This window comes from Neurospora tetraspora (assembly GCF_033439725.1).
Source record: "Neurospora tetraspora strain CBS 560.94 chromosome Unknown B0H65scaffold_1, whole genome shotgun sequence".
NCBI lineage: Eukaryota > Fungi > Ascomycota > Sordariomycetes > Sordariales > Sordariaceae > Neurospora > Neurospora tetraspora.
In genome coordinates this window covers 2,280,577-2,301,209 of record NW_026944383.1, presented here as the reverse complement: position 1 = coordinate 2,301,209, position 20,633 = coordinate 2,280,577, and the positions used below count along the sequence as shown (strand labels likewise).

General features: G+C 52.3%; 5 protein-coding genes across 5 annotated transcripts; 3 read left to right on the top strand and 2 right to left on the bottom strand.

Annotated features, from left to right (window-relative positions):
• Positions 1–759: 759 nt before the first annotated feature.
• Positions 760–1,863, top strand: B0H65DRAFT_20094 (uncharacterized protein). The gene has a single exon (XM_062821783.1). The coding sequence runs from the start codon at positions 896–898 to the stop codon at positions 1,568–1,570; it is 675 nt and encodes a 224-aa protein (XP_062686043.1). The 5' UTR covers positions 760–895; the 3' UTR covers positions 1,571–1,863.
• Positions 1,864–8,777: 6,914 nt separating this feature from the next.
• On the bottom strand, positions 8,778–9,827 carry B0H65DRAFT_20053 (regulatory subunit of cyclin-dependent kinase). The gene is made up of 4 exons (XM_062821780.1): positions 9,543–9,827; positions 9,330–9,474; positions 9,195–9,253; positions 8,778–9,135 (listed from the first exon to the last, which is right to left on the bottom strand). The coding sequence occupies exons 1-4, from the start codon at positions 9,659–9,661 to the stop codon at positions 9,102–9,104; spliced, it is 357 nt and encodes a 118-aa protein (XP_062686042.1). The 5' UTR covers positions 9,662–9,827; the 3' UTR covers positions 8,778–9,101.
• Positions 9,828–11,048: 1,221 nt separating this feature from the next.
• On the top strand, positions 11,049–13,781 carry B0H65DRAFT_543970 (Bromodomain-containing protein; the record flags this gene model as incomplete). The annotated part of the gene is made up of 5 exons (XM_062829260.1): positions 11,049–11,141; positions 11,491–11,591; positions 11,711–12,439; positions 12,508–13,295; positions 13,351–13,781. 5 exons carry the CDS (start codon positions 11,049–11,051, stop codon positions 13,779–13,781), a joined length of 2,142 nt encoding a protein of 713 aa, XP_062686041.1.
• Positions 13,782–14,400: 619 nt separating this feature from the next.
• Positions 14,401–18,186, top strand: B0H65DRAFT_449163 (uncharacterized protein). Its single transcript, XM_062825940.1, has 2 exons — positions 14,401–15,791; positions 15,859–18,186. The coding sequence occupies exons 1-2, from the start codon at positions 14,885–14,887 to the stop codon at positions 18,024–18,026; spliced, it is 3,075 nt and encodes a 1,024-aa protein (XP_062686040.1). The 5' UTR covers positions 14,401–14,884; the 3' UTR covers positions 18,027–18,186.
• A 610-nt stretch (positions 18,187–18,796) lies between these two features.
• B0H65DRAFT_19996 (translation initiation factor eIF 4e-like domain-containing protein) lies at positions 18,797–20,113 on the bottom strand. Its single transcript, XM_062821767.1, has 3 exons — positions 19,718–20,113; positions 19,571–19,642; positions 18,797–19,503 (listed from the first exon to the last, which is right to left on the bottom strand). Exons 1-3 carry the CDS (start codon positions 19,898–19,900, stop codon positions 19,015–19,017), a joined length of 744 nt encoding a protein of 247 aa, XP_062686039.1. The 5' UTR covers positions 19,901–20,113; the 3' UTR covers positions 18,797–19,014.
• Positions 20,114–20,633: the final 520 nt, after the last annotated feature.

Below are 20,633 nucleotides of genomic sequence, written 5' to 3'. Positions count from 1 at the left end.
CGGTTAGATTTAATTAGTTTAGTACTAGTAATCTAGCATGTTGACCTAAATCTAGCACTTTTTATGAAATTTGGTACTTTTGTATACAAAATCTAGTATTTTTTATAAAATTTAGTACTTTTATACGAAATCTAGCACTGTTGCATATAGAATCCTAGCCTAGATGTTAGCACTTACACCTATATGGTACGTATATATAGGACTCAAGGTCACCTAATAAGGCACGTGTTGAAATTCTCCTTTATTTTTCCTTTATTTTCCTTACTTTTCCGTTCCTTACAATTTCTGTGAAATTCCACCCCATCCCTACACTATAGGCAAGTGTGGGGTTGGCAATAGCCGCAGGGATCCACTTTTACGTAGCGTAGGCGCGAGCAGGCCGACTTTTGTTGGCCCGGTCGTTCTCTTTTCGGCAACCTCTTCCGCGTTTCCTCTCTCGGCCCACACTTTTCACAAAACATCACTTTTCAACTTCTTGGACTCTCACACTGAACGGCACCTGTACGGCACCCTTTGTGCGACGGACCCCGACGCGCACCGGCATTGGAAAGGCAAACGAGAAATCCTTCAGTCTAGGCACAAGGGAGATCAACGTATGCAGCCACTTGTCTTGCCAGCAATAAACGAACCAAATCCCCGCCTACTCCTACTCCTACCTACTCCCTCGCCGCAAACAAGAGAGGTTCAGATGCATGTCTCGACGTCCTGCTGACCACCGTGTCTCTCTTCGCACCGCGGTCCAATCCTGATCAGGTTGTTCTGCCCAGAACATACCCGTGGACCTACGACTTGTTACTGGGTCATAAACGCGGTCGCGGAGGGGAGACTTCATCGGGTGAAAGCTTCCAACAGCACGGCGATAAATCTAAACGAGGATAAGCCGCAAGCGCAAGCGATGTCCTGCCCCGCCGAACATGGCCAACGCCTCAAGGCCATATCCACAAGCCCAAACATCTACCGACTATCTGGGGAAACGTTACCTTGTCGATTGCTCATAGCGGTAGAGGCACAGGAAAGTCGCAGCAATACGAGCCATCTTAGGCACCTGTTGCTATGTGATGATGCAGTGCACCCATCGCGCAAAGGGATCACGTCCTCCGGCCTGACGGGCTTCAGCCTTCGGATGGCCGGCCATGCCACCACAGACGTGACGACTCCGCTGATAGTGCAGATGCCGTCATCACGAACCCCTTCAGTAAGTACACCACCGCAAAAGTCACACGCACCTATAGTGCCTGATCTGATGCCAATATCAGGAGCCGTGCTGTGTACTTCAACTTTTGGTGTGGCCGGTCCCGGCATGGGCCCCGTTCATGGCCCCCGTATGCCGTACAGTATCGTCACATACTGTGTCTCTTACGGGCTACGGCTGCCGACTCCATTTTGCACAACGCATCTCCACCGGGGCACGCCAACACATGTAAAGCATCGCACCGCGTACCTTGCGATGCCCAGAGGTAGGATGGCACTATGCTTCTTACCCCCGCACCGCACATCGCGCGCCGCCGTAAGCCGGACGGCAGACGGGAAGCCTTTCCCGCACGCACAGGTCGCGGCATGCATCCCTTAATGACATGATGCTGGCTGGCCGGCCATTCCCAAAGGCTGGTGAAAAAAGACAGGAACGATTTCTTTCCTTACTCGCGCCGGATCCGAGTCTCGTGATACATACAACAGCAGGGCGGGCATCTCCTGGCATCAACATGTCACACCCTTTGTCGCCAATGCCTGACGAGGCGTCCAGTCTCACACCTCGTTCTACTCTGGGAAGCACAGCAGTTTGCGCCATAGCAGATCAAGCAAGCAGCCTATGCACATAACCTTGTGCTTCACAACATGAAGTCAGACACTCACAGCTCGGGACAAGGGTTTGAATCCTCCTCAGTTTCTTTTCTTCTTGGCTTGAACAGTCGTTGATCTCCTGTTTTGTCCACCCGTTATCCGACTCGCTTTTAGCTGTGCCACCGGATGTTGGCCGAGACCTTGCTGTTTTTTTTTTTTTTTGCGCTTTTTCTTCGAACCCTTCGATAATTACCGAATGTACCTCTGGCACACCGGTACCTGACTATACAAAGCCTGGTTGGGATGAGTTGGTTCGGGTTTTAATATGGGATGAACCGACAATCACCAACGGTGGCATACCTTACCCGATACTTATGTCCGGCAAGATGTCCGGCGGCCCTGCTTTGGGATGTGAGCCCATGTTGGGCATGGTCTGGTTATCGGGGGTACGGCTGCTTCCTTGGCGGGAAGAAGACTTCCTTATGCCCGTAAACGATGCCCGTAAACGAACCAGAGAGAGATGTCGTTCTAGAAAGAGATTCCCGATGAAAAAGAAACGAGATTACCGTCTAAACCGATAACAGTAAGTAGGTTGTGCCACATTGCGTCAAAATCATTGCGAAATGCATGGGATTTGCTATTCACATCACTGACTAAGAAACAAGCGAGGAATATTCTCTCCCGTTACCCTGTAGGACCCGATGCCGACCCTGTCCCGATGATGTAAATCGATCCTCCCTTCATGTATTCGGACGACCCTACTAGGCTCAATCTCTCTAGGAGTGGAATGGGTTAACCTTGGAGAGCACACATTCGACACTTGCCTATTCCAGCAGGGCGAATCACTGAGCGGATTGATCTGAGCGAGGTCGGCCTTTTGATCAGGGGGTGTACATAATTGTTCAACCCCAGCAGGAGGCTGTCCGTGCCTTTCTCCTGCTTCTGTGGCCCCAGATTGAGATTGACTATGTATGCGGGCACTAACGTCTGTCAGCCCCAGACACATAACCCTGGCCGCGACAAGCCAATCTCAACGTCACCTCGTTTCGCAAACCTCACTCGCAATTAACTGGAGCGGATACCACCTCAGCGCAGTGCACCACCGTGTACACGATATCCTCATCATCACCAACAACGGTAGTCGATCAACTAGGTCCGATTATTGATGCCCAAGCCCAAGTTGACTTTCCATTCGGAGCAGGAAGTTGGTGAGCAAAGGGCGGCATCGCGCAAAGTTAGGGTGACATTGACCACCCGCTGGGAGAACAAAGATGGGGCCAAAACGTTGTGACGAGAACAGGCAACCCGTTTCATTCGACGAGTTAAGCGCGAGTGGCTTAGGAGCTGGGTCGCACCAGACCCCAAGCCAGCCAATCGGGCCCCGGCAATCAGGAACTAACACCCTAAAGCCGGCCGGAGCACAGTTTAAATCAGCCGCCCCCGCCCCGACGACCGCCCCGCCCAGCCGCCGCTCCGCCGTTGTCGTTGTGTGATTTCGAATGTTGTAAACATGGCCGAAAAGGGCAAAGCTATGAATGATAGAGGAGCACTGGAAGGGATCAGGGAGTCGGGGAAGTGAGGAGATGTGGGTGACATCGGAACAGGCAGTTAGCGAGATCATCGCTGATCCCATCTTGGCTTAATGCCATGGTGGCCAGTGCTATCCGCGGCGCAAGGGGGGGTCTACTTTCTTAACGAAGAGTTCACTCTTCTTTCTTCTTCTACACGCCATACAACCTGCTCGCAAAGAAGGGCAAAAAACAGAGCTTGGTCGCTCTCGTTTGGTAGGGCCGGACTCCAGTGCTCATCTGAGGCAAGTGGGTTTCACGGTAAGTAACAAATGTCGTCACACATTTGCTGCCAGTGCATTCGGAACAGATGATGCTTCGTGATGGCGTGACAAGCATCCCGTCATTACGGACTGGCCGACTTCCTCACGGAATCTGTTTTGTCTTTACAGTTTTCTTTCTGCCCCTTCTCGCCTAGTTTTACGCCTCTAAGACTAGGTGCAAGCCACACGAAACAAGGTGAAGTATCGGTATGAGCGAGCGGGTAAGCCACTTGAACGGCACCAGATTCTCCCGGCCGGCGAAAACAAATCGATAAGAAAACCAAATAACTCACCTTTCTTTCGATGGCACGACCGGTAACCGGCATGTCCTGGAAGGACCAGCGTAGCATTCCAGTACCCAACGCTCACAAAACAAGCAGCACGCAAGACATTTGGGACTATTGGATGATAGCATAAAGTTCCCCGGGACATGGGTAGTGAGCAACAGTTAACAACGGTCGCAAGCCAAGACCAGGATGAGAGCCAAGGCGAGCTGCCCAGGAAGGGGGTGTCTCAAAGGGGTGAAGGCTGTGGTGTAAGCGTATGGAAGATACAGGGCCATTTCGTGATTGGGTTGTTCCTCATCTTGGAATATTTTCATTGGCAGAAGACCTCGCATTCGGCCCACATATCCAAGCCACCGAACCAGAATGTCGGGTACTGAACCCCTAACCTAGGAGCCTAGTCACGTGAACAAAAAAGCACGCCTTCCAAGCTGGCGCCCCAGCGGCCGTGATTGGAGATTGACCACGTCAATGATTGCTCCTTCCGCGAACACCTCTCCAACATCAACACCCTTGCTTTTCCTTCCCAACCCTTGGACCGCTGCTACCTCACCGTGGACGGGGAAACGGGTGAGCGGATGCCGAGTTGCAACAATACTACGTCAGATAAAAACTGACGGCTTCATTTCCCAATAATACAAATATTTTGAAATTGCGCACAGGCCGGTTTTTATTTTAGGGCCGTTGTTGACAAAAGATGCGCAAAAGCAGAAATCAGAAAAAAGAAAAAGAGGGAGTATGCACAAGGCAGGGGTGGAAAGAAACCATGTTCCTCCAATGACTCCAGTCCCTCCGTCCAGGGACAGTCTGCGCCGCAGACTAATGCGATGCCGGCCGGGGCGATGCGATGCGGCCCATTCCACCGACCCGGTCGGCCTCCGCAGTCCGGCCGCATGCTGCATGACCCGACCACAGACCACGGTACAACCCCGGTCACGCCGACTGCCTCCGAACTACAACAACCACGCAGCAGACACTACATCACCAATCCACCACATCCACATCCACATCCACATCCACAACCACAACTGCAATGATAATCGACATCAACAGCAATGCCGCACCCGGGTGGTCGACCTCGATGCGACCACCGTGACAACGCGGCAACGGAGGGAGAGAATTCCCACATTTTCCTACATTGCTGTGGATATTTTGGAGTTTTGCTAAATGCTGAGCCACCTTCAAGTACAGTACACCCAGTTCCGAGTATAGTGTTCTTCATCACCGCAAATACACTGTCGTGACAATCTAGACTTGGTGCACATGGTACGAACGAGGATGATGACGAAGGCGACGAACATCACTATCACGTTCTGAGGAGGGTCAAGGGACCAGGAGTGAGGGAGTGAGGGAGTGTCTAGTGAGGTAAACCACCAACTGCTGCAACTGCTGCTACTGCAACTGCATGGTGGAAATCACATCACTTTAGTTTTGCTCCCTCACTTCGAGCACTCGACACTACAGTCCAATGCTGGTTTGTTTGTTAGCTTGGTACTCCTGGTATACTGGACGATATCCGTCCCGAATTGTCCCAAACCTCATAAGGACAAATTGAATGGCTAAGTACAGATCGAAAAGGCATTAACAAGATTCAATATAAATATTGAACTTCGGAAATAACATATTCAAGGTAAGATTACGCTTTAGCTATGAAACCAAACGAATCAATTAGATATAAAAACACCTTGGGAAGTTGATTCGAAGTCTCGAGCTAACAAACAAACCAGTATTGGACTGTACATTACTCGACCCCCCTCGATCACTCCCTCTCTCCATCACTCCATCAGTCAGTCACTTAACCCAGGTTCTCCTGACAGTGCGTGATAAGCCAGCCAGTAATGTCCCCATGCATTTGTCCTGTTGGGACCGACTGTAAAGGTACAGACGGACGGACCAAACGGGAGGGAGATGAGATGATGAAACGCGACGATGCGTGATGAAGTCACTCACTCCCTCATGCTCCCTCATGCTCCCTCACATATGCCACTATGTTACTACCACATAGGTTGACTCAACTGCCCTGCCCTGCCTACATACAAGGCAGTAAGTACGACATGGGCTACTTCTCTCTATGCAGATCGGACTACCTAGGTATTCACTCACTTCGGTAAGTGATCAATATCAATACATCTACCTGAAAGAGTCTAGTCCGGTCCGGCTCTGAGGCAAGGGACGAAGGGAAGAGGAAGAGGAAGAGGGGGAAGGGGAAGGGGGAATGAAGGAGGGAGAATGGAGAATGGAGAATGTACGTAATGGGTCCCCTCTGGTCCGCCGGGCCCTCCCTCGTCGAGCTTACCACTTCCGCTTCATCAACGACGACACGGTAGCAGTGTAGTTCCAAGTTCCAGTATGTTGGTACTTGGTCGTGATGACTGTGACCCTGTTACACACACCATACAATACAGTTCCCAACGAAATGATGAAAGGACGAACCAGGTTTGTGATGGCCTCACTAATTGGGAACTGAGGGAGTTAGTTACTGGTTACGATAGGGGCTCCCTCCTCCGTTTCCTGGTTACTCTACACTACCTAATCTCAAACGGAATCAAAATGCCAGAGCCGTTTGTCTCGTACCTGTCTGTATCTACCTACAGTCGGAGTTTTCTGTAGAAGAGGTAAAGAGGGAATTCGTTTCATGACTTGAGTGGTAGATTAACTGCACCACTAGGCGGTTACATCAACTACCAGCTACTACAGTCAGTCACTCATCCATTGGACGGTACTAAACCAAGAGGAGCTGTTCGGCGTTTCTGGATCAGGGAGGTCGACGAAGCTACGATGAATGCGAAGACAAACCAATGAGGCGTCAGTGTCTAACCGGTGTGCTGCCCACATCCCCCCTGATGTTCACTTGACGATCGAGTAATGTTGGAAACCTCACTTCTAGGATACTACCGCCCCTTAATCATGACAACCTTTGAGAGGCCCCTGGAACGGTTCCAAAGCTACACCGGGAGGACTACAATGTGTTGAAACGTTCATTCCTGCATGTGTTCCTGCATGAGTGTCACCATCTCATCTCCGTGAGAGGACCAGTGACAGCCAGAGACTTGCGACGGGAGGGTGGATTCTCTCGTCCTCCGAGTCCTCCTCCTCTTCAATCTCTTGTGATCACAACCAAAGTGTTGATCGTATCTCGAACGGAGACGAGACGGGGAGTCACGCTTACCATCCTTCCACTTGGAACATCAAACCAGTGAGAGCACAAGTTCTACAATAGGAAGGCACGATCCGTCCGTCCATCATCGCTCGCTCGCTCGCTCTTTCCCGTTCCAGCCCCAGTTCCCCAGCTTTCACGTAACGAGCAAGGGTGCGTTCCACTTTCGGTACTTTCAATTAGGTACCTTGCTCGGGGCGGCTCGAGACTGGATGGGCATTCTATGTTGATAGTTTACCCGAGCGACAAACTCACTCAGGTTGATAAGGTGGATATACGTACCTAGGGTGACTGGACAAGCAAATTGCTCAACATCGAACGTCGCCAGTCATCTCAAGGAAGTCCTGACCCAATGCCCATACGGTCGGTGCCAACGCAATGGGAAGGAACGTAAAAAGAAAAAGAAAAAGAATAAAGTCATACAGGGACGGACTCAATCGAATTCACCACCTCGCAAAATACGCAAACTAACCTTCTCTTAGTCTACTACCCTCCGACAAAAGTTACAAAAAGGTACAAAAAAACAACAACAACGACAACCGCTCATCCGAGCACGAGACGGTTAACCGTCGAAACACCCCAACTTATTGAGTTTGAGTTTCTTTGCGCACTTGTGATTACCTTCTTCTATCGCTGTTCACACTTGCACAGATCCTTTTCTAACCCTGACGGGTAGTGGACGGACGAGGCTTACGACGTGAACGCTCTTTGGGTTACTACTTGAATGTACATCATCGTTTCGTTCCAAACCGGACAGGAAATTTTGGAGTGGAGGTTCGAGGAGGTGTTAGGACGGTAGACAGACCGTTACGCCACTCGACCAGGAACTAAGTGGTTGTTGTTTTTGGAAAACTACCACCGAAACATTAGTGAATTGGTACCTTACCTACTGAATGACACTCACTCACCTATGTGTCCGAAGAGGCAATTCCACTGCAGTGCCTGATTCGAGTCAAAGCGCAAGTTGTTGTTGTTGTTGTACACATACATCTATAGATTCCATTTCTATCCATTAATTACCCTGTCGTTGATGACTACTTATATTGGGAGTTGAGTAGTTCACATTCTCCATGGCACTTCAGCTCACAACGAATCGGTATGTATGCGAGGGCTCGTCATTGTAAACCCATGGTGAAGGAATGGTTGATATGGTTTACGAAACGCCCAATCTTCAAGTTTCACTCCCCCAACATGGGTTCATTCCATCTATCTACCTAGGTAGTATGCTCCCTAGGCTCCTCCTGCTCGAGGTGGACGCCGCCCCTTTTCTACAAAATGAAGCTATTCCTCAAGTACACATCGTAAAACGTAGCAGCGAGGCGGTACATACCTACGACCACGTGGGAAGTCAACGGCGCACACACAAGCTAGCTGGTAATAGAGACATTAGGGAGTGTTGACTGGCAAATCATTTCCATTCCATTGATTCTCTATCTCCGTTCACCCTTCCATGGAACCCAACAGCCCACCCCGGAGATATGAGGCCAACAATCCCCCATGCATGATTGCTTTGTTTCCTTCAAGATTGTCTGCCGATATCAACCGTTGCGCCTGAAATTCGGTTCGAGCCGCGACAGCAAGATGGTTGACCAGTGACTGGCCCGGAGACTGGCCGGGTGGTGCATGAACAAAAGAATTCTGCACGTCTAGCGAACCCACCTCCAACCTTGGCCTATACTATCAGAGAGCTCGGCATGTTCATCCCTTCCAGCAGTGAGCCTCCAGGTTGTGGTATTATGTCTCCGTCAAGTCGATCCATCCATATCACAGTAGGTTATGTTCGTCATGCGGCCGCTCACACCAGCCCTCCAGGCACCAGGCTTTTTGGGTGATCATGGGCGCATTGATCGAAGCAAAACTTTCGAGCCAGCAAGTTTCCTCCGAGTATTATCCTAGTATCGATCGTGATCGCTGTCGGCACATGTCGCCCCTAAAAAAAAGTTCGCTATGCAGTCGTGAGTATCATGGTAATGCAAGGTATGGTACAATTCCAAATGCGTGTGTGTTGTGTGTGTTCCCGTCTAGTCCTCCTCTAGTCAAGTTGTCTTCAGCACTGAGGGGGCTGGTAGTTTAGGGGACGCCTGCGGTACCGTCTAGTTAGCAATGTTGATCGTGGTAGTGTCGAATGGGATGCGCTTACTTGAACAACAGAATGTGAGGCTCTGGCTCATGAACCTCGTAGTGTTCCCAACCGAGACTCTGTTGTCGCAACCTTTGTGTTAGTCTTCCCGTTCCTTATGCGTTGCCCATCGCAAATGATCATGTTGGCGCGCACCTGTGTAATGCCCATGGCTCTCCATTCCTCCTCCCACAAGAGCTTCAAAGTGCCCTTGGACTTATCGTGGTAGTCGGAGGGAATGGCCTTGAGCATGGCCTTGGGTAGCTGGACGTGACGGTACTCGTACTCGCTGTCGGAGTAGCTATAGGAACGAGTGGCAGGGTCAGCAACCGTACAGTAGAACCCTCCCTAAAGTGCGCAAGGGCGTACCGAGTAGAATAGTGAATAGAGTCGATGAACTCCTCGAGGCGCGCGCGCTCGTTATCAGACAGCGGCCGCGGGCTGGGGTTGCGGCGACTGGTGTCGATGCCCATCTCCTCCGGTGTCATTTTGCCTGCTTGCGTTGTGGGTGTTTTACGGTGGTGCGATTGTTGTTGTTTGGGTATCGGTTGCTAAGGCGATGATTGCTGGCGGTGCTGTGCGATTCCACAACGCGTCTCTCGGTGGTTTGGTCTCGCTGTGGTGGCCGCGCGCGTGGGGCGGATAGAGTGCTATTTAAGAACCCGGAGGCAAAGGGTCGCTGTCAGGGCAGTGGAGTCGGCGTCTTTGGCGGCAGTAGGTATATTGTGACTATTGTCTTCAGATTGAGGTCAGGATTAGTTGGGACGATGGAGCCGAGAGTCAATTGTAGAGGGCGGGTGATATTGTGAGTCGCACGAAGGTTATCTTGAACAATAGCTTCTATTGTCGAGAGACTTTGGCGTTATTGTAGAGTGTCGGTGTTGCGATGAGATGGTTGATGTGGTTGACAACGGCCGGCCAGTGACGAGGGGAATCACAAGTCCACTGCACCCAGTTGACAGGGGTTCGGTGGCAGACGGGAGTGTCCGGCCGGCAAATCCACCAGATTCCTAAATGGTGCCGGCCGCGGCAGGCTGTCTGGTCTTGGCATGTTTGAATAAGAACTTGACAGACGGCCGCCAGCCGCCAAGTCGCCAAGGGATGTGGTCAGAGTGCCGACGCTTTCACTTCTCACTTTCTCAAAGTCGTCCCAGAGGACGGGCACCAGACACACCACCACAACCAGGCCCGGCGCAGGGAAGCAAACAACCACCTGCACTAACAAGCTCGGGACAATCCGCTCAAAGCAACGGCCAACCGTCTTTTTTTTCATCTGTTGGAGCACCCAACTCGCCATCTATATACCACACGTTAACTTGAGGGTATTCCCACTGCCCATCACCACTGTCCACATTGCCGGCATCCAGATCTGCCCAGCACGCCGTGCAGCATCCACACAAGTGTTTCTGTTCCTGCGCAGAGTCGATACACCATCACAAGCCACCACTGTTATTGGCTCGCGGGTGGTTGCCCACCTCACTTACAACTGGACTGCCCGATTCTAGCCCGCCCCCTGTTCTCTCCATCACGTTCTCAAGCGGCCATCTTCCCGTCCACTTCCATCGACGCCCGCCTGCCCGCCCGCCTGCCCGCCCGCCCGCTACAGCCCCAGCTCAGGCCAGGCCCATCGCTGCTGGAGCACTGGAGCGCGGTTCCCACTAATCCACTACCCATCAATCTAACCCAAGTGGCATTTTTTGTGCCCGCAGAACGACATCGCCAAACCGCAACGCGTCTCCCCCGAGTCCCGTCCTGCTCTGCGCCAGCCAGCGACTCCCATCCGGTCCCTGACCCCCAGACGAGACCCTTCTCCCCAACTGCCATTTGCCCCGCCGGCACCGCCCTACCGGTAGCTCTGACGACATCTTCGCCGACATGGACAATAAGCGGAAAGCCAGCATCTCCAACGGAGCCAACATTCAGGATGGCGACGACCGCGCTGCGAAGCGCACCAAGAAGGAACCAGGCGTAAGTCCATCATACCTCCAACCATTCCCTCCCATTCCCCCATATACATGCACCCCCGTTCCCGTTGTGCTGGTCTCTTTCGACGAGGATGCGGCCATACAGTGACCACAACCTTTGCCTTCCTTCCCTCGTCTGGGGAGGGAGTTGAGGAAGTGCACATGCATCCATTGACAGCACCCAGCACCATTATCTGATCAAACCCCAGCACCTCACTGTCAATGAAGCTTAGCATCTGCCTCCCACGATGCTCAACCCGCGTCTTATCCCTTGGCTCCGACAATACATACACCAGCCACCAAACACTGCTCTCAATGTACGACTACATACAGCCAGCTAACCATGAATGCAGCCCTACACGGATTACGATCTCAACATCGAAGAGACCCATGAGTCCACTACCGCATATGGCCTGCACTTCCTCGAGATGATTCGTAGGACCAAAGACAAGAGGTATGACACGAAACCCGGTGCAAATTTCTCTTTTATAGCTGCACCACCTGCGATCGACAACAACAGATGGATATCTTGGATTCTTTCCATCAAGGTTGACGCTGACATCCTGATCATAGTGGACGGACTGTCGCCAACTGTTTCGAAGACCTTATCCCCCGCGAAGGCAACGAAGACTACTACAGGCGCATCAAGCTGCCCATATCTCTCAAAACAATCGAGCGCAAACTGCACAACCAGGACTTTGCGAACATGTCGGAGCTGGAGGGTTATTTCAAACGTATGGTTATGAACGCGAAAGAATACTACAACAAAGGCTCCGACATCTTTGAGGACGCTGAACGCGTCAGAAAAGCGCTTAGCAACTATATGACCAAGACGAATCCCGCCTACAAGCGAGAAACCGGCTACAGCTGCACCGCAGCGCCGATTCCTGGAGAGGAGGACGATGACGAGAGCAAGAACGCCAGTCAGAACGGTACCAAGAAGAACTCTTCAAACGGCTCGACGAACGGCTCTGTCAAGTCTGTGCGGAAACGCGAATCTCCCTCAGTACAGGATACCCAGGGCGAGGATGATGTTGAAGGCGAAGATGACGACCACGATGACGACCACGACGAGAGCGGTGACGAAGACAACGAGAACCCAAGAAGGATTGTTATCAAGAGGCGCGAGAGTGGCAGACCAACGGCTAGGAGTACAGCCTCGCCAGTACCTACGTCAAAGCCTGGTAGAGGCGGCAGGAAGAAGGCAGACCATGAGTACGAGAATGTACCCTACAAAGGCCTCAACTTCCAGCAAGCACAAGAGAAGATTGTGGAGGAACTTATTCGCAAACCGGATGGATCGTACGTTGCACCCCCATCGCTCACTCGTCCCAAATTGCCATCCTTTCTAAACTAACATGACAAAACAGTGACCCTTACTTCCTTGACTTTATCAACCTTCCTCCAAGGAGCTTCAAGGACTACTTTGCTGTCATCACTGAGCCCCTCTCCCTCAAAGGCCTGCAGAAGCTCGTTAAAGGTATCTACGGTCGCGCCAGTCCGACAGGTGTGAGCGAGTTCAAGAGTTGGGCTGCATTCGAGGAGAAGGCCAGCCTTCTCTGGAACAATGCCCACTATTACAACGAGGAGGGGAGCGTTATTTACGACCTTGCGACAGAACTGAAGAACTGCTTTGAGAAAGAGTTGGATCAGGCCAAGGCATTCGTTCAAGAACCGCCACAGCCCCCCAAGATCAAACTAAAGGTCGCTCCCGGCTCGGAGACCCCAAGTGTGAGCGGTCCAAAGAAGATCACCATTCACGTGGGCGGTTCTCGTGGTAGCGCTGCCGCCTCGCCAGCGCCTCCAACTGGCCAATCCATCGATTCCAATCATAGCCATGGTGCCGTCAATGGCAATAGAGTTGTCCCGTCTGCAGTCCCCGCTATATCTCAAGATAAAGCCAGGAGTCTATCTGTCTCTGCGGCACCAAGCCCTGCCGTCACCCAGGCTAAGCTCGAAGGGGGTGTCCAACAATCACCTGTGCCTTTACCACCCCGAGCGGGTGTGAATGGGGCCGCTGTGGTACCTGGAACCGCAACGCCGGGACTGAATTCGCAACAGCCAGGTTCTGCAGCGCTTCAGAACGGCCATGTGCCCATTGTAGCGCCGCCTCCGCCTCCGCCTATATGGGATAAGACATACCGTGCTCCTGGTCGAGGTAAGTTCATGTCAGGTCTGTTTATGAAGGCTTAATCGCTAACTGCATTTTAAAGGTCTTGCCGATGCCCTTATCCACAGCATCCTCATTCGTACCCATCCAAGCATTCCCCTTGAGAGGCGGTTTAGGCTTGAAGTTCCGGCCCATCCAAAACTGGCCCAACAAAACCTGACAGTTCATCTGCCGACTAATCACAGCAGACTGCAACTTATTCCACGACTGTCTCCTATTCTGGAGCAGCAACAACGGCAATATCGCCTTTTCATCACCATTAATGGTTCGATGGTGGGAAGGGCGACTCCTCTACCGATTTCTGACGACCCGCTGCCCGTGAATGCGATAGTATTTGACCTTCCGTTGCAGCCGGGTACGACAGTAATCAGTGTCACGATGATTGCAGCCCTTCCAAAAGGCCAGAAGCTCCCCAGCGGCGCTGAGTGTGAGCTGGAGAGGATTTCTATCAATGCCTTTTTACCTAGGGTGTAACCGCTTCTTTGAACGAACTTTCGTCTCAAATGTTCTTTTCTGGTATTTGCTGATACCTTTCTTATTCCTTTCAAGATCTTGTCGGTTTCCGCAATGTTGAGGAGGTTCTGGTTCAACGATGGGGCTTGGTCATGGCCGGCGCAAGATAGTCGAGTCATTTCGAAAGTGTTTGGGTTGGCGAGCGTCAAGTTACTTACATCATGGAGTTTATGGACGGTGGGAGGTGGAATACAATGCGTTCGGCTCGGTCATTTGGTACTTTCTCTCCATTATGGGGGTTGTTAGGTCTGCTTGCCTAAATAAAGAGGTGGTGCTATGACTGAGAGAGTATAGGTATGGTAATGGACGGATGAAGTGGACATTGCCAGAGCATCATGTTGTTATGTATGATATCTGTGACAAAAGGGGGTATCCAAACAGCGAATTTTTACAAGCCAGTCGGCGACGACATTTGATTTGCAGCAAGTTGGGAAATAAGACGAGCACCGATGTGCACTTTGACCTATTGACTAGGAAGCCATCATTGACAGCCTTCTTTGTCTACCTACAGTCGCAAACAAGACAATGCAACACACTCAGGTTGTTGGCCCTGAGATGTTTGCCAATTCCGAGAACGGCAGCTAACAAGAACAGAAAGCTTCGATGCGATGCGAACGGTTGGAATGTTGTCTCTCAAAGATATGCCAGTGCTTCTCAGGTGAGCCATTGTTGGACTTTTCCATGTCCGGTTGGGTCTGCTTTGTTCTTCCAGCTTCATGTCCATTTCCGTCAGCTATCCCCTAGCATCGCATCACCCTTTGTTTCTGCCCATTGTCGAAAAGGTCGAGAATGTTGACTGCTTCATTGATCCCGCTCAGCTACCCCCCCTTTGTGTCCTGTTCTCATATGTTGTCAGCATGTTGCCAACTATCTTCCTACAGAACCTTTTCTGCATTCCTTTTGGCAACATCTTCATGACTTCACCAAATCATTGCTTTCACTAGGAACCCACGATATCTTTGATTCCCCGAGTAGAACTACACGAGAAAGCTGGCGCATACCACAATCGCAAAGACGAACACTCATCAACATAGCAAGGAGAAGAAACGTAAACCAAAACAACAATGGCTCACCGAGGCGCCCACTCCGCGCCCACCGGCCTCTACAGCACCGGCGGGTTCAAGCCCCCCTCCTTCGGCGTCGTCCCCAAAGCCCGCTCCGACGTCCGCCAACCCAGCCGCATCTCATCCACCCACGTCGTCGTCGAGCCCATCCCCACAAAGGAGCGGCCCTGGCTTCCCTCGGACGGGCTCTACCAGGAACTCAACAAGAAAGCCATGCACGAGCGCAAGATCGCCATCTTGGGAGTCGACGACAGACTGCTTAAGCCCTTGCCCCTAAAGAAACACCCGTTCCATACCCTGGATTACATCCCCTTTGCGCGATCAAGCCTCGAGGCGTTCGGTGCTATTGAGGCGGGGTTGAAGGGAGTGGCTAAGAAGTTGAGGCTCGATGTCGGTCTCGGGGTGGATGTGACTCCTGTGATCCCGAGACAGGTGGTGACTATAAGAGAATCGGGGTGGAGGCCGACGCAGTTGGGGTTTGATCATATCCGCTGGCCGACTTTGTCGGAGGAGGATAAGGAGATCGAGTTCCAGAGTGACTGGTATGGGATTCTTTGGGAAGACCTCATGCGGAGGGTGTATAGGTGGGCGGAGAAGTATTTTGACAACGAAGGGTCCGACGTCAAGCTCAGTGCGAAGAGTGTTAAAGATTGGATGAACCTGTGGAAGCAGGCGGGCGTTTCGGACCAGTTTGTTCATTATGCGAGCTTGGTGGCGAGGCAGGATAATAATCACCCGGCGGGGTGGGATGTGTTGTTGGCTAAGGGACGGTATAGGAAGTTTTTGATGGTGGCGGTGTTGGTGAGGTTGTTGCAGGAGCAGGTGTTTGATGAATTGTTGTTTGGGGCGGATAGGGGTACGAAGAGGATGTTGGAGGCGCAGGATGAGTGTTATATTGAGATGGATGGTATGTTTCTTTCTGATCCTTTGTCTCCCTTGTGCTTGTGGCCGTTAACTAACCGCGGACTACCTAGGCTACGTCCGCACCGTGATGCGTTCCCAAAGCGTTCGCGCTGCTCTTGGTGAATACATTCTGACTCCCGAGTTCTGGCCCGAGGTGGACAAGCTGGCAATTCAAACCACTGCCTTGTTTTCTCCCTTGCTCCGGTTCATGGACGTCGAATTTGAGAAGCGTATCGACCCACTGGAATTCCACCAAGAAATCCACGATATCATTGCCGAGGCTGGGTACTTCAACATCGCCATGCGCTTATCCCGCGACGTCTTCCGCTTCAACTGGCCTCTGCCTGGAGATGCATGGAGCTTTGAGGTCGAGAACGTCGACGACATTCCCTTTGAGATCTCCCGGGCATGGGCCGACAAGCACGAGCAAGACGCGCAGAAGCGGTATCACGCAGGCCTGGAAGCGGACCGCCGCCGGAAGAAGAGGAGAAAGGAGCTTGGACTGGACGGACGTACTCCCAGGACCACGGCTGCCATGGCACGCGGTACCCTCAGACTTGCCTTGGATGACGCCAGTACAAAGTTGAAGTCCGGTTTGACGGCCACAGCCGCCAGGCTTGCGCGACTCCGTCCCGGCTTTGTTGCACCCACTGTTCACGATCCTCCTCCTGCCCCAGAGCCGAACTATAGCAGGTCTAAAAGTGACCCCAACCGTCCAGAGCTCTACCTCCCTTCTCGCTTGGCAAAGACTCAAATCGCCATCTTCCCCGCCATCCAACGCTACATGAACCTGGAAACCTTTAGACGTGAGGAGGTCAAGAAGAACCCGTCCTTCCGGGTCGGCCTCTCCTTCCACACCAACGACCTCATGGCTTCCATCGAGACCCACCCCACTTACGAGTATTACTTTGATAAAGTCATCCCCCGCAATCCCCCTCCTAAAGAGGAAGACTCTTCCGACGAGCAGGGCTACAAAGCCCCCCACACCCGCCGCCGTCTCAAGCATCACATGAACCCCTTCGACCGTCAAGAAGACGCTCAAGCAATCCACCTAATCGCCAAAGGCAACGCAATCTACTACTCGGGCGTAGCCGACGAGTCCAACCTTTCCGCCCTCCGCCGCAGCAGCAATGATCCTTCGGCAGGTCCAGAAAAGTATTACATCGGTTACCCAGGTTACCTGCCGGAGCACGTTCCTACCTTGAGAGAATGGACTAATCTCCCGCTTACCTCCCGCCATTCCTCCCATTCCTCCCATTCCCTCTCCTCCTCCTCCTCCTCATCCTCATCCTCCTCCCCCTACTTCTCCTCCTCCCGCACCTCTTCATCTCTCCTGAGCAGATTGATCCCCTCAAACCGCACCCTCCTCCATCTCCGCCGCCTCCTTTTTACTCTTCTCATCTACTCCCTCCTCCGCTTTTTGGTACTTCCCTTCCTCTTCCCTTCTTTCCTCCCCTTCTTTTTGGCCCTGGAATCAACACTCCTCCACGTTTTCAACCAGGTCAAAGACGGCCTAACCACGCTCCTCACCCCCATTGTGGATGCCCTCCGCCCTCTGGTTGGTCTCCTCCTCCGCGCATTAACCCTCCTTCAAAACCTAGCGTTAGCTATACTCAAACCAGTCCTCGCTCCCATCGGGGACCTGGTTAAAAAGGTGGTGCTTCCGCCGCTAGCCGCGCTGTTAAGAGGGGTGGGGTATCTTTATTCGCAGCTGGTTAGGAGGGGACCGGTGGGATGGGTTTGGGCGAGGTTGGAAGGTGCGCTTGGATGGTGGGGAGATTGGGTGAAGTTGGTGGATGAGAGTGTGAGAGGGGGGTTGGAAAGGGTTGATGGGTGGCTTGGTGGTGCTACTGGTGCTACATTTTTACCTGAGGCGTGGCGGAGGAGAGGAGGTGCAGTAGGAGGAGGAGGAACAGGAGGTGGGGGAGGGGGGTTGACAACGACGGTGACGACGACGGCGACGACAACTACGACGACGGCCGGGGCGGTGGCTGGTGGTGGTGGTAACTGGAATCCTTTTGCAAGGGGGGTTGAGTCTGATTTGAAGACTGAGAAGACTACCTACACTGTTACCACTAACGGTGGGGAAGAAGTGTTCACTGTTACTGAGAAAAACACTGCTAAAGGTGGTGGTCTGACGTCTGGGAGGCGGACTTCCACCACTGCTTCCACTGTTACTACTGGCGACGGAACCTTCACCCTTGCCGGCGCGGCACCGCCTCCTCCTCTTACGCCATGAAGCAGTTTAACCGTGGATAACAAGTTTTGGAAAGTTGGATAAGTAGTCCGTTGGTTGATCTTATTAGGGATGTTGGTTTTTGGAGGCGTTAGGTCAACTTGGAGTTTGGATAAAGTTGTATAGTAGCTAGCTTATCTTTGAGAAATTCTTTCTATACCTGCTCTTCTTAAGTCAGTCGTCTTGATCCGCGATCATGTCATCGTTCGAGTTTGGGTTGTAAGGTATCAATACCTCTGGTAAAAAGCTCGTTGACTCTCAAGGCGAACCATGAGCGGTGCCCAGGACGGCTGTGTCCACAATCAGAGGTAACAAGCCGGACTTTCCTGTTCCGAGCCTTAACGTTAATGTTAGTCAACAAAGACGCATGTCCATTTCCGGCCGAATGTAGAGGACCAATGCTTTTATTCCTCACTAAGCTCCTATCAATGTCCCATATCCCGCGACGACTTGTGTCCCACGCCCGCCGCAAAAGCCCAACACACCATACACATGCTCTCTCAGGAACCCGATGGAAATAGTGCGGCAATCCCATCTCGTCCCGAGTATAAACCATCGTCTAATTCCACGACTGCCCACGCTCAGATCCATGCACAAATCTGCGAGTAGGAGGCCACGGTGTATAAAACCGACTTAAAGGCTGCCTTAACTTCCAAAGTCAAATAACGCCATGATAAGGACCTCAATAGAGCTGCTGAATGAAATGTAAAAAGGATTTTTGGAAACCGACGCCACGGCTAGATTCCCCCCTTCCAGACTCCCGGATTCCTCCACCAAGTAAATGAAGCGGGTAACTTTTTCGTCAACGAGATATCCCATATTTCTATGCGTTGTCGTTTGCGTGTATGCCGCCGCCAAGACCGCATGGCGTCCTTTCTCGAACGTCGTAGATATTATAAGCGGCTCGTTGTATGCATGAAAACGAAGCCGCCTGCTAAAGCCGGGTTTGACTTTAGCTTGTCAATGACATGGCCAGAACTGGAGGCCGCATTTAGACGGTCATCTTGGCACGAGCACGAGAGCTGCCGCTGTGAGCGGATTCCGTGTGACCGGAGAACTCGAGAGCCTCGTTGGCAGGGAGCTGGAGAACCTCCTTGAAGCGACGGCCGATGGCCATCAGGATCTCCTTGCCCTTCTCAGGGGACCTACCCTTGCCGCCAGAAATGTCTCCGTCGCCGCGGCCGGGAATGTGCTTGCCGATAGTGCGAGTCCAAACACCAACACGGAAGAAGGCCTTGCGGACGTTGACGACAACACCCATGACCTCACCGTCCTCCTCGTCCTCGAGAGTCTCGCCGATCGCAGCAAGCATAGTATGCAGCCAGATCTCGTCAATGTTGACACTGCGCTTCTCCTTGAACTGGTAAGACCACTTGCCACCGTGCTTGTTCTGGGGATCCTCCCACTCGGGGCGCACGCCCTCCTTGAAGAGGTGGTAATCGGACTTGAGAGCGAGCTCTGATACCGGGGCGATATTGTTCTGCGCGCGTTTTGGTCAGCATGCATGTTGCGCAAAGCGCGGGGTGGGAGGGCACTCATGGACATACATATACACCCCAGAACTCCTCGACCGTCTCAAAGGTGATAACCTCCTTCAGGAGATCATTCCAGTTGTCGCCCTGGTCGCCGTGATGTTAGCTGACTGCATGGTATGGTGGGGCAGATGGTAGGCGGAGGGGGGGAGGGAAACCAACCTTTCCGCTTGAGGGCTTGGTGAACCAAAGGGTCCAGCGGTTGGAGAGAGGGTGCTTGACATTGAAGTGCTCCTTGTCGTGGAAGACGGTGACGGTCTTGTCGTCCTTGACGGCGGCGTCGCCGTTGGTGTTGCCGCCCTCGGGGCTGATAGGGATGGTGGTGAGATCGACTTGCTCGGACATGGTGGCGGTTGTGATGTTGCGATGGGGGTTTGGAAAGTGGATGTTGATCAAAGTGTGTCGTTCCGACAAAGGGCGACAAGACGGAGTCGAGCTAACAAGGACTGAGCTTGGACAGACGGGCCCACAAAAAAAGCAGTTTATGCCCAAGAAAGTGATTTAAGCGTGCGAGGCCCGGCGAGGCGTGGGTGGAAGCGCGAATCGATTGGGGACTGCGGGCGAGGGGGGCTCCAACTTGGGGGATCCACGATACGATTCGGTCGGATGTTTTGGATTGTGTATGTAGTTTGCTTTTGCCTGCGGGATGCTGCTCTTCCGAGGAAAAGTGGAAGTTTCTGGATGCTTGGTTGTTGAGAAAAAGTTGAGATGTTGAGAGGAAGAAGAAGAAGACGTGGAACGAGGAAAGTTTGTCACGGCAAAAAGAAGAAATCAGTTTCTAGACGCGTGGTCCAAGCACTCAGGGTCTAGACGGCAGGTGCGATTTGCAAGTTGGAAGTGGAAGTTGCGACTTGCTGCTCCAGGCAAACAAGTCGGTTGCTCTTTCAAACAGAGATTGCAGTAGTGCAGATAGAGAGAGGTAGTCTCTAGAGAGATATAGTCACCGACAAGATGATAGAGTGGGTTTGTCTTGGAGGCGGTCGAACAAATCGAAGAAACTTTTGTATTGGCAGTTACGTATGGAGGCCAACTGACAAATTCAGTGTAGCCGCAATCACAAGCAGCAAAATGCAGACAA